At 37.1% G+C, this 13,731-nt stretch overlaps 1 protein-coding gene across 9 annotated transcripts in view; it reads right to left on the bottom strand.

Annotated features, from left to right (window-relative positions):
- Nucleotides 1–13,731, bottom strand: part of ZFAND6 (zinc finger AN1-type containing 6) — an 88,399-nt gene that overhangs the window by 70,040 nt on the left and 4,628 nt on the right. For 2 of the 9 annotated variants that reach the window (XM_025389641.1, XM_025389645.1), the window contains exon 1: nucleotides 4,534–4,620. The exons of 5 other annotated variants lie outside the window; for them this stretch is intronic. Coding sequence is in view for 1 of the 4 variants with exons in the window: in XM_025389638.1 (XP_025245423.1) it covers nucleotides 2,013–2,083 (71 nt within the window). In the remaining 3 variants the exon portion in view is untranslated. Of the gene's footprint in view, nucleotides 1–2,012; nucleotides 2,087–4,533; nucleotides 4,621–13,731 lie in introns of those variants that run through there. 2 more of the 9 variants (XM_025389638.1, XM_025389642.1) reach the window with 2 other exon arrangements.

The following is a 13,731-nucleotide window of genomic DNA, read 5'->3' as shown; positions in this document are numbered from 1 at the left end:
GGTCTAACTCTGTAACTTTGTTTTTAAGAAAAAGCTGTTTTCTTTCTATTTTTTTTTTTTTTCTTTTTTTTTATTTTTTTTTTTTTTATTTTTTATTTTTTATTTTTTTTTTTGAGACGGAGTCTTGCTCTGTGCCCCAGGCTGGAGTGCAGTGGCGCGATCTCGGCTCACTGCAAGCTCCGCCCCCCCGGGTTCACGCCATTCTCCTGCCTCAGCCTCCCAAGTAGCTGGGACTACAGGCGCCCACCACCTCGCCCGGCTAATTTTCTTGTATTTTTAGTAGAGACGGGGTTTCACCGTGTTAGCCAGGATGGTCTCGATCTCCTGACCTCGTGATCCGCCCGTCTCGGCCTCCCAAAGTGCTGGGATTACAGGCTTGAGCCACCGCGCCCGGCCTCTTTTTTTTTTTTTAAATGTTTGTTTCCCTTAAAGCACTTTTAGACAGGCAGCAAGTTTTCACTATGCCTTAGAAGAAGGAACTACAAATAGCTGGTTAAAGAGTGAGGTGGAATGGTGTGTGGGAAAAAAGGAATAGAGAAGTAAGCTCAGGGAAAGGACTTCTGGTCTGACAAACCTCAGTTTTAAAGTATGCTAGCCATTTACCAGCCAAGGAGACCTTAGACAAATTAGCTAACCTTTCTAAATTGACTTACTGGTTCAATGATAGTAACAGTACTTAGCATGGGGACCATCTGAGAGAACACTTAGCACAGAATTAGCTGGTGTTATTCTTCACTCTAGCTAGATGCTAGTATTCACTGACGAATATGAAGCAGAGAAAAACAGATACGACTGCACAGTAAAGAATGTATTATATAGAGCCTAAAATGGAAATGAAGATCAATTAGGAGGTTGTTTAGTCATCTAAGGAAGAAATCATACCGTGGCCTTATGCTAACATGTGAAGGAAAAAAAAAAGATCAATTCTAGAGACACTGAATTTAAAATTTATAGGCTAATTGGGGCTAACTGGTGATGAAGGAGAAGAATCAGAATGACAATCAAATTCTGGCTTGGGTGGTAGTATCACCCATTTACTGTGACTTTTGGTGAGCTGGATAAATATGGCTCTCAGGTACAAAAAAAATTTTTGGATTTTAGATACAGACGTTGGAACCATTAATATGTATAGTATGTTAATTAAAGATATGGGACTGGAGATTATCAAAAGGGAAGCCTAGAGAAGAGGACACAAATCACTAATGAGGAAAGCATAGACAGTATCATGAAACTAATGAGAAGAGTTTCAAGCAGGAAAAGTAGTCAATGGCACTAAATGTTGCTGAGAAATCTAGTACTTACAAAAATCTATTGGTAGCACATGACACAGGGTATTTTACACTGGGGAGGGGAAAAAAAGGTATAAACAGTGATAGATGGATCTTTTCTCTTCTACCAAAGCGCTACTAACACAAAACTGTTTCGAGTTCATTTTCTCCAATGGCATACAAACGCGGAAAACCATATTTAGTCAAACAAGTTCACAGCCACATCAGTTCAAAAATTAGCATTTAATAGGTTTCGATAAAAATGGCTCTAGGTTCTTTCAAGTTTTATCAACTTACTGCCCATTAAATTTTTTCCTCATATTATTTGGAGGGAAAAAAATCACTATGTTCCTCTTGAATGGCAACTAACACGGACTTTGAATACATTATTTCATCTCCAATGTAAGGGAATAAAACGCAACCATCACTCTTCATATCTTGACCCAAATACCTAGGTCAATTTAAAAGTTTTCTTCTCCTTGTAGAAAACTAGTTTCTACTCTCCCGACAAAACCAAGAAGATATTCCCTAAATCTGCCAACATAAGATCAGTAGTATTGCAGAGTTACAGTTACAGAAACCACTAAAAGAGCATCATTTCTTTACCCTGGGGTACCCAGCAAAATGTAATCAACAGCTAAACTTGAAATAACTTTCACTATAGTATTTACAATCATCTTTATCTCTATTTGGTAGCAATAACATTACATTTTATTAAGACAATCAAATTACATGTCAAATTACCAATATTCATGATATAAATATGGAAAATTTTAAACTTCTCTCTATCCCAAATGTTCCAGACACCAAAGTATCTGAAAAAAAAAAACAAACCATAAAAGTAGACATTAAAGAAAACCTTCCCCTGAAACAAACACAACAACAAACATACCAGCATTAGCTCTGAAAGTCAGAGATACTAAATTATCAGTTAACTGAAGTAAAAGTTGACACAAAATAAGTTAAATTATTTAAATTGCAAAATGAGCTAGACTAACTCAATACCATACATGCTCAACTACTGGTTGCATCAATGAGTTATAGCTCAGCCCATGGCTTATCATTACTCCCCATTTCCAAGAAAAATTAGGATTGTCTTTGATTTTAACACAACTTAAGTTTATTCTGGAACGTTACTCATTTATAAGCCAGTTACGCCTATTTCATTTAACAGACTAGCTAGTAAGAGTATACACAATCCGTGGTCAATGCCGACAAAGCATGCTCTTAAAGACAAATAGAAACAACGTATGTCTAGCACCACTGTATGTGTGTAAAGTTAAGTTCTTACCTTTAACTGAAACCTATAAAATACTGGAAAGATGCTAATATACCATTTCAAAGCCTGTAATTATTCATAACAGTTATCTGTTTCCGAAGCGTAGTTTTAAAAACTCAAAATTAAGAAATGCACAAATAATGACAAAGGTTATTCATACATGTTTTTGAGGCAGGTAAACTAAGGTTAACTGGCGCTACTTCAGTCTCCTCCTAAAAATGTTTCTGATATATTTTCTTGAAAGAAAATATTTCTTCTGACATGCGCTTACCAGAAGAAAAAGAAAAGCCAGCCTGAATAACAAAGCCAGTATAAAACATTAAGCCCCATACTTACTAATAGCAATACATACAAATAAGTATATGAAATATCTAACAGAGATACAACTGCTCACTTAAGTGGGTAAAAGTTTTTCTAATTTCCTTCAGCTGATTTTCATATCCAGAAAAATTGATTTATATCCATCTACATCTTGGAAAATGGTGTTGAAAACAGGCTTTCAGGCAAAAACTAATCAACAAGTCAGAGAGCTCCATAGGCACACTTTAACAGAACATTTCAGGCTACACATTAGAAAAACTCTGAAGCACATTCTGCTGGTGTCGATATAAACTGGTGTAACTTTTTAGAAAAACAATTTGGCCAGTGAAGTGTTCATATCCTTTGATCTAGGTAAGGCCACTCCAGGATTTTTCCAAAAGAAATCTTTTTTAAAAAGGAAAATATTTTACAGCTACACACAGATGTGTGTTCAAAGCAATACTATTAAAAATGACAAAAAATTAGTAACCTAAAAGTAGACAAGTCAAAAAACTAGGTCAATTAAGGTCACATCAATTTAGGAGAATTACATAGTTACTGAAATGAAAACAATTTCAACAGATAGTTAAGTGAAAACATAAAACTGCACGAATTCGTAATTTTTGGAAAAATGCAAGAATATAAGATAGAGAAGGGAACAGGAAAAAAATGAGATGACCAAACAATGATCTTCTGGTGGGTAGATAGGTAACTTTTTTCGATTTCATTATTATTACACTATTGTTTAAGCAACAGATACAGCAGAAAAGCATTAATTTAAAAACCTTTGCATAATCCGGAACAAGCAGCATAGCAAATACAACAGCTGAAAATGCTTAGCCAGCATTTGTTCTGATTACTGTAATGATTATTGCAATTTATACCTTAATTTCTATGAGAACAAAGAGCAACAATATAAAGAAAACAGTCTCTAAAAAAAATTCTTGTACTGAAATACACTACAATTACTTCATAAATAAGAAATATAGATAGAATCAGATACTTCAAAAAAAGTTTTAGTAGCCTACCTATAGCTTTTAAAAATATAAATCCTGTTTCAAAATGTTAATTACTTATCTCCACCTTTGAAAGAAATGAAGAGTGAATGAAGAAGAAAGCAGTTTTACTTTGTTCATCAATGGCCTTTTTGAAAACAAAGCTAAAATTATGAGCATATTAAAAATGTCAACATATTGTTAAAATATACTGAAATTAAAAGGGGGATTGTGCTGGGGTTAAAAAAATTAAACAGTTGGCATTTCAATTTATTAAAAAAGACTTATTTAAGCCTATCACATTTATCTTTCAGCAATTTAACATTTTAAGTTTAAGGAAAATGACATATCAAATGAACCTCCTCAAGATGTCATTTATAAAAACTGACAACTGACTGTTCGAACAACCAATCCCAAAGAAAAGCCTGTTATTGAAGATGATTTGGAGTCTAAGATTTTTTTATGACACTCATATTCTGAACTAAAAATAATGATAGGAGAAAGTCAAGTTTGATTCTCTGAACACCTATTTCCTGTCCAAACAGCCCTTTTGTTCTGCTTCCCTGCTTAATTTTAGTGTTCAGTCTGCATCAGAAAATAAAAACAATGACAAAACCTAGCACACACAGAATCATAAAGGAGCAAAATTATAAAATAAAGGATCATAAAAAGATTAGAACAAAAATCCTACCAACAAAACCTCCACAATTTTCTGTTTGCTTCACCTCAGATTAACTTCACTTGAAGCTGTACTCCAAAGCAACCAAACCTGAGTACCAAGCTCCACCTTCTCCAATTCTAGTGGCTGAAGAGTAAAATCTCCTCCCTGTTAGTGAAACTGGTAATTGTGATTGGATACTACTAATATCCATTATTTTAAAGAACTTTTCCTTGCTAGCAGGTTAGGTTGGACACACTAAAACCCCCTGGATAAGCTGGTTTCTTAAAGAAACAGTAGGTAAGGTTTCAGTTTTCCCATCATATACTGTTTGCTTACCCTTGTCTAGGTGAAAAATAAACTAAGTAACATAAATGAAAATCTCACAGAAGCAGCTGTTACCAATTGTTTAAAATACAACACTTTTAATCGAAATCATTTGATTATTTTTTTGGAACAATGAAGGTGAAGTTATGCTTTAAAGACAGATTATTTTTAATAGAGTTCACATTTTACCTGAAAATTGTAAAAGGGCAACAGAAAATTCATTACAATATGTTGCTAAGAGGAACAAACTAATGTTTTTTCTAAGACTTAAAGAGAAAACTATAACTTAAGTGAAAATATACAGCACTAAAATATTGAATGCAAAAGATTCATTTCTAAGCTGTCTATCAAATTCACTGACACTTATGTTCTCAGTATCACAACAGAGTAGAAATGTTAGTGACATCAAAGGTTGATATTTCTACTTAAAACTGAAGACTGGGCAGAAATATTATTACATTTAACAGATACGACATGTGAGTATTTTGCCAACATTAATGCTTAACCATTTGCAAACAGAGATCTAAAAGCAAAAGGCACATGTTCTAATGACCTGTTCAAGTATAAAATTTAGAAAAGTTTAAGTCTTTTTCATATTTTTTTTTAATGTGTGGAAACTACTTTGCACTCTATAACTTCAAAGTGGCATGGGCCCCCTAAAGTGAAAGGTATATATTCCTCTTAAACTTCTCACTAAGCTACATTAAATTGTATTTTTACTACAGAGATCCTAAAGAGATACTATCCAGGAACTCTGATTTTTAAGCAAAAAAGACCTACTGTCACTTTATATACTACTAGGTTTACTATTTTTACATTATACGTTTATATATTTTAATTAGAACTGCTTATGTTTTTAGCAGCTTGGCCCATCAAACATTACTCTGACATTAATCATTACCTGACTGATTCAATGGCATTTTATGTCTAATTAACTGTGTAAGTATACTTTTTACCTCTACCAAAAATCCTGTGATTCATAAACTCGAAATTAAAGCATATTAGAGTGACTTCTTCTTAAAATATGCTTTCAATGTTTGGTTTGCATCAGAAAATAAAAACAGTGACAAAACCTTTCAACATTTTAAAGTTTTCAAAGTTCAAAATCTTGCAACTATTTTTCCCCAGAGAAAACTCACATATTAGAACACAAAGCCAACAAAATTGTTTTGAATACAAAGGGAAGTCTTTGTAACAAACTGAAAATTCACATAATTGCAACTAGACATGAATATGGAGCAATACCCTGCTGAAGCCCAAACAGCTGCATAATCTATTATGCCCTTTAAGTGGACAAATTGAAAGAGCCAATTCACAGAGGTCTAGTCCCAGGATCCTTTGCAAGGATTCACTGTTTTGAATGCCCAGCACTTCATGAGTCAAGTTCAGGTTTTCTTCCCACTGTGTGGACACTCTTGCAAAAGAACACTAGAAGCAAAGGAGGCACAGAAGCAATCAGCAAAAAAATACACAGCTTGAATTACAGCATAAGACTTGAAGAAAAGTGACTGTAGATGGCCAAAAGTTTTATGAAAAAAAAAAAAAGAGAGAGAGAGTTGGCAAACATTTTAATCTTAAAATCTGGCAAGCATAAAATTAGTAGACAGTTATGGAAACCAAATAAACCTTTGCTCTCGCATCAATTTTTCACTTCAAAGTTAATTATGAAACAAACACGAATCATACACTAATATAACACCAAGACCACTCTCAATCTATATATAACCAAGAGAAAAGAGAACTGTGTACTTAGTGAATCCAGATTGTTTTAAGATCTCTGGGACCTGCTTGAAAGAACATCAAGGTGATTATCATTTTAGGTAGCAAACAGGTTAAAATTAAGAGTAGTTTATTCCATTTCTAAATCAGCAGCAGCAGAAAACAACAGCAAAAATAAATAAAAAGAAAGCAATGTCACAACCATAAAATTTATAACCGAGATAATATGAAAACAAGGAGCCTGCAAAAAGCTCTGAAGCTCCCTGACTGCATGCAGTAACAACACTTTTTAAGCATCAAGTATTCAAAGGATGTATTGTATATTATTTGTGGGAGCCCAGAAAGTTTCCCAAATCTTATCAGCTAAAAACAATTTAGAAGAGAACAAACCACTGAACAATTTGGTGCCACTTCATTTTTTATTAAAAACCCTACTTATATAAAGAATCAGTATCTAGACTATTACGAACAACTTTTAGCAGAAAATATATAGAACAGGGCAAACACTTTCTTAGAATTCTGAAGGATTCTGGATAGTTCAAACTGCTCTTCCAACAAAAGAAATTAATCCTGGGCATTTTCTCTGGCACAGCTGGTGGTTTATTGTAGTAGATGATAAGAAGACCACCCTGACATTAGCAAAACATGACTGGGATCACTAAGGATAAACTGAAAAACACCTCAATGGGGAATAAAAAATTTTAAAAATATGGCTGGGTGTGGTTGCTCACGCCTGTAATCTCAGCACTTTGGGAGGCAGAGGCAGGTGGATCTCAAGGTCAGGAGTTCAAGACCAGCCTGGCCAAGATGGTGAAACCCCATCTCTACTAGAACTACAAAAATTAGCTGGGCGCTGTGGCAGGCGCCTGTAATCTCAGCTACTTGGGAGGCTGAGGCAGGAGATTTGCTTGAGGCGGCAGACACTGCACTCCAGCCTGGGTGACACAGTAAGACTCTGTCTCAAATAAATAAATAAAAATAAAAAATATTTCCCTGGCCAATACACATTGCCTACAAAAGTAAGATACATTTGAGCTTGCAATTCCTGGTGTATCTCTCCTGACTCCTTAGGGAAAAGATTACAAGGTGTGTAGGAGGAGTTGGGGAGTTTGACTGAATGGCCTATTCAGTCAAACACTGAACACAAAGGAAACATTAAGGAAACCTACAGATAAGAAAGCATAAACCAAGCTGATAGGATAAGGTATCTTTCTACAAAAAACACAGTAAATTGCTTTGTTTTAGGTCTCAAGGGATAAACAAGGTTATGATTCATGCAAAATAAAAAGAAACTGGGATCACAATAGTGAGACAAAAGTAAAAGAGAAGGCATTTATAATACTCAACTATCAAGATTTTAGGAGTCATACATTTTCATGTGCCAAATAACATACCATAGATCATCTAAGAAAAAGTGCTAGACATAGAAAAACGAAGAGAAAATAGACTGGCCAACTTTAAATTCCCTCTCTCTCCTTGGAGGCCTAAACCAGAAAAAAATAAATAAAATATTACATAAAAGACAAAGACTAACTCTTATAGCTACCAAAAGAGCTTTTCTCAACCAGTTTAAACAGTCACAAAGAAAACGAACAATTCTGAAAAGCAAAAGTTGAATAGGTAACATTCTCTGTGAACTATACAATAACATTCAAAAGTTAACAGTTAGTTTATTCATTCACCAAATCTTTTGAACGTCTATTATGTGCTGAAGATACTACAGTAAATAAAATGGATATAGTCCCTACCATTATAGAAACTTATGGTCAAGTCAGACCAGTGCTGTCGCACAGAAACATGAGGGCCACATGCGATTTTCTATTTCCTAGTAGTCACATTGAAATATAAAAATTGGCTGGGCACAGTGGCTCACGCCCGTAATCCCAAGACTTTCAGAGGCCAAGGCAGACAGATCACTTGAGCTCAAAAGTTCAAGACTAGCCTGGGCACCGCAGTGAAACCCCATCTCTACAAAAAATTTAAAAAAATTTTTTAAATTATCCGGGCTTGGTGGCGTGCCTGTAGTCGCAGCTACTTGGGAGGCTGAGGTGGGAGGATCCCTTGAGCCAGGGAGGTTTAGACTACAGTGAGCCAACATCACACCACTGCACTCCATCCTGGGCGACAAAGGCAACACTATGTCTCAAAAACAAACAAACAACAACAACAACAAAAATTAACAGGCCAGGAGCGGTGGTGCTCGCCTGTAGTCCCAGCTACTTGGGAAGTGGAGGCAGGAGAATCACTTGAACCCAGGAGGCAGAGGCTGCAGTGAGCTGAGACTGTGTGCACTTCAGCCTGGACGACAGAGTAAGACTGCGTCTCAAAAAAAAAAAAAAATTGTTTTAATTAAAAAAAAAAACAGTAATAGTATATTTTAACACAATATATGTAAAATATCATTACTTCAATATGTAATCAATATTTTAAAAATTGAGATATTTTCATTGTTTTGTACTAGAAATCAAGTTTCTATTTCATACTCAGTACATCAATTCAGACTTGCCACATCTCAATAGTCAGATGTGACTATTTAAATAAAATATGGTAGCCATTAGCCACACGACTATAAATTAAGACAAATATCTATTATTGCAGAAGACTCTGTATCTCTGCTGTCCAACACAATTGCCACTAGCCACATAAGGCCACTGAGTGAGCACCTAAAATGTGACTAATACAAATGAGGAACTGAATTTTTAATATTAAATTAAATTTAAATTTATTTAAATAGCCACAAGTGGCTGGCAGCTACGGGACTGTATGGATCTGAAAGAAGAAACAGACGCTAAAACAATTCACACAAACTTAATGAACTGGAGTTGTTACAAATGTTTACGAAAGAAAAGCCCAGGCCGGGCGCAGTGGCTCACGCCTGTAATCCCAGCACTTTGGGAGGCCGAGACGGGCGGATCACGAGGTCAGGAGATCAAGAACATCCTGGCTAACACGGTGAAACCCCGTCTCTACTAAAAATGCAAAAAATTAGCCGGGCGTGGCGGCGGGCGCCTGTAGTCCCAGCTACTTGGGAGGTTGAGGCAGGAGAATGGCGTGAACCCGGGAGGCGGAGCTTGCAGTGAGCCGAGATCGCGCCACTGCACTCCAGCCTGGGGGACAGAGCGAGACTCCGTCTCAAAAAAAAAAAAAAAAAAAAAAAAAAAAGAAAAGCCCAATATAAAATGAGCACATGAAGCCAACAGAAAGACCTAACCTATTTTGTGGCATCAAGGAAGGATTCCTCAAGGAAATCACAACTAAGCAAAACAAAAGCATATGCAAAGGTCTTGAGTAGAGAAAACTGAAAACACAGTAGAAATAATGAAGAAAAGTAAAAGGGGTAAAATAATATATGCTATTTGTAGGAGACTGATTTGGATCACAAAATCAAAACTCCATAGGAAGGCAGGAGGGGTGGAAGCAGCCCTACCATTTGGAAATAAAAAATAAAAGTCTCCCAAACAAGTCCTGAAACAAAGCTTGTTCCACTGTCCTCACTCAGTAAACTGCAGTCGTTCCAATCTTCTGTCAAATTCAAAGTCAAGTCAAGCACTTTGCATACATGCCATTTGTGCCAGCAGTTCCCTTCACTTGGGAAACTTCCTCCAACTTCTTGATTTTAGAACTCAGAATCACAGTTCCAAATTTTCTACACAGGACAAGTTTTGGAGCAGTGATCCAGTTGGAAGATGGGGAAGAGGCTTGAAACTGTTTGCAAAGCAATTTTTCTTTTTCTTTTTTTTTTTTTTTTTCACCCAGGCTAGATAGAGTACAGTGGTGCAGTCTCGGCTCACTGCAACCTCTGTCTCCAGGGTGCAAGTGATTCTCCTGCCTCAGCCTCCCGAGTAGCCGGGATTACAGGCACCGACCACCACACCTAGCTAATTTTGGCATTTTCAGTAGAGATGAGGTTTCACCATGTTGGTCAGGCTGGTCTTGAACTCCTGACTTCAGGTGATCTCAACCACGCCTGCAAAGCAATTTTCACAAAATATTTTGCCAAAAAAACTTAGTCATTTCAGCCAGATGCAGTGGCTCACGCCTGTAATCCCAGCACTTTGGGAGGCTGAGGCGGGTGGATCACCTGGGGTCAGGAATTTGGGACCAGCCTGGCCAACACGGTGAAACCCCATCTCTACTAAAAATACAAAAATTAGCCAGGCATGGTGGTGCATGCCTGTAATCTTAACCACTCAGAAGGCTGAGGCAGGAGAATTGCTTGAACCCAGGAGGCAGAGGCTGCAGTGAGCCAAGATCGCACCACTGCACTCCAGCCTGGGCAACGGAGCCAAGACTCCATTTTTCTTTTTTCCTTTTTTATGTTTTGATAGATTGGGAAAGCTAAAGAAACTCCCATACACACGTTGGTACCACTGATCAATTTAAATGTTACATCCTCAGAGAGACCGTCACAGATCATCCAATTAGCACCTTCTATTATTTATTTACTTCCTAGGCACTTGTCGAAATCTGAAATTCTTTATTCGTTGGTTTGTCTATATTGACAGACTGTAACTGGATGAAGGCAAGAGACCTTGTCTTGCACACAGTTGTGTCCTCAGTACTTGGCACAATGCCTAGATGGAGCAAGTACTTAAATACTTGTTGAAAAAATAAAAACTGCAACTGTAGAGGTTTTTAAATATATAAACATAAAAATATTACTCATCAAAATTTAAGTAATAGTTAAAGCTATGCTCAGAAGAACATTCAACAACATTACATATTTTCATTATAAAACATAAAATATTGTAAAAGTTGCAATTCTTTTAAGTTAAAAAATTCAAAACTGGCTGGGCACAGTGGCTCACGCCTGTAATCCCAGCACTTTGGGAGGCCGAGGTGGGTAGATCACCTGAGGTCAGGGATTCAAGACCAGCTTGGCCAACATCGTGAAACCCCATCTCTACTAAAAACACAAAAACTAGCCAGGTGTGGTGGCACACCCCTGCAATCCCAACTACTCAGAGGGCTGAGGCATGAGAATCACTTGAACCTGGAGACAAAGGTTGTGGTGAGCCGAGATCATGCCATTGCACTCCAGCCTGGGCAACACAGTAAGACTCTGTCTCAAAAAAAAAAAATCAAAACCAAAACTAATTTGAAGCCCAAAAAGAATAAACTAAAAAATCTGAGGACTAACACAGCAACAACCAAAAAAAGGGGATGGAGGACAGACTTAAATAACAAAAAAAAACACATTTGTTTACAAAATGAAAATACTATGCCCCGTAATACAAGTGTGCACTGGTACCAAATCACTGATATTTCAATAAAACCTAAAAAGAACCAAGAATATGTGCATTTAACATATGATAAAGGCAGCTTTATTTCAAGGCAACAAGTTTTTTTTTTTTTTTTTTTTTTAGTGGGGCCAAAATTTTTAAGGAAAAATAAAGGAAGTTATTTCACTTCACATATATCAAAATAAATCCCAGATGAACAGAAAAAGACAGATGTGAAATACAAAACTGTAAAAGAACTAGAAGAAAATTTATCTGGGCAGGAGAAACCTTTAAATATAAAAGCAAAGTAGAAGCCATGAAAGAAAGTATTAACTTAATTTTCTTAAAAGGTAAAAACCATTGCCTGTTTTTGTTTTGTTAAAAAAAAAAAAAAAAGGGAGAGAGCAAGAGAAAAGAAAACACTGTAAGGTAAATGAAGAGTTAGGAAAAATATTTGTAGGCCAGGCCCAATGGCTCATACCTGTAATCCCAGCACTTAGGGAGGCCGAGGTAGGTGAATCCCTTGAGCCCAGGAGTTTGAAACCACTCTGGGCAACATGGTGAAACCCCATCTCTACAAAAAATTGCCAGGCATGGTCCCCACCATGCCTGTAGTCCCAGTTACACGGGAGGCTGAGGTGGGATAATCACTTAAGCCCAGGAGTAAAGGCCACAGTGAGCCATGACTGCACCACTGCCCTCCAGCCTGGGTGACAGAGCAAGACGTGTTTCAAAAAACATTTTAAAAAACCCAAACGTGTATGTGTGTATATGTATACGTGTGTATATATAAATGTGTATATGTATATTTGCAGTATATGGCAGGGTTGCTATCCTAAACCCTAAAAATATAAAAGGTTTAAAAGGGTATCACAAACATAAACCACCATCCAAAATGGGCAAAAGAGAAACTAGATGTCCAAGATCCATGTTTATTTACCATCATAATTAATTAAAGAAATATATAATGATTCCTACAGAAAGGGAAGGAAGAATGGAGGGTAGATGGATAGACAGATAATGCTGGTAAAGATATACAAGAAATGTGTATTCTGTCATATTTTTAGTCAAATTTGATATTAAAGTTTGATGTTAGTCAAAATTTAAGAACTAAATTTAGCAATATTTATGAAAAGACTTTAAGAAATGTTCATATGCTTTGATTCAGTGATTAAGACAGACTAGATCCTAAAGACACAATGACAAATACACAGAAGTAGCTCTTATGATATTTATCACACATTATAAGAAGAAAAAAATAATAAACGTAAGTTACACCCAACAGATAACTAGTTAGGTTACAGTACTTTTATAAGATGGAACTGTCCCTGGGGGTAACCACTGGTCATACGTCTACTGAGCATTTGAAATGTGGCTAGTCTGGGTCGGACACGGTGGCTCATGACTGTAATCCCAGCACTTTGGGAGGCCAAGGCAGGCAAATCACTTGAGACCAGGAAAAGACCAGCCTGGCCAACATGGTGATAACGCGGTATCTACTAAAATTATAAAAATTTAGGCAAGGCGCGGTGGCTCACGCCTGTAATTCTAGAATTTTGGGAGGCCCAGGCAGATGGATCACCTGAGGTCAGGAGTTTGAGACCAATCTGGCCAACATAGTGAAACCCCCTCTCTACGAAAAATACAAAAATTAGCTGGGGCCGGGCGCGGTGGCTCAAGCCTGTAATCCCAGCACTTTGGGAGGCCGAGGCGGGCGGATCACAAGGTCAGGAGATCGAGACCATCCTGGCTAACATGGTGAAACCCCGTCTCTACTAAAAATACAAAAAACTAGCCGGGCGTGGTGGCGGGCGCCTGTAGTCCCAGCTACTCGGAGGCTGAGGCAGGAGAATGGCCTGAACCTGGGAGGCGGAGCTTGCAGTGAGCCGAGATCGCGCCACTGCACTCCAGCCTGGGTGACACAGCGCGAGACTCCGTCTCAAAAAAAAAAAAAAAAAAAAAA

This window comes from Theropithecus gelada, chromosome 7a, assembly GCF_003255815.1.
Source record: "Theropithecus gelada isolate Dixy chromosome 7a, Tgel_1.0, whole genome shotgun sequence".
NCBI lineage: Eukaryota > Metazoa > Chordata > Mammalia > Primates > Cercopithecidae > Theropithecus > Theropithecus gelada.
The sequence above is the reverse complement of the archived record's forward strand: the minus strand, read 5'-3'. Positions and strand labels throughout refer to the sequence as shown.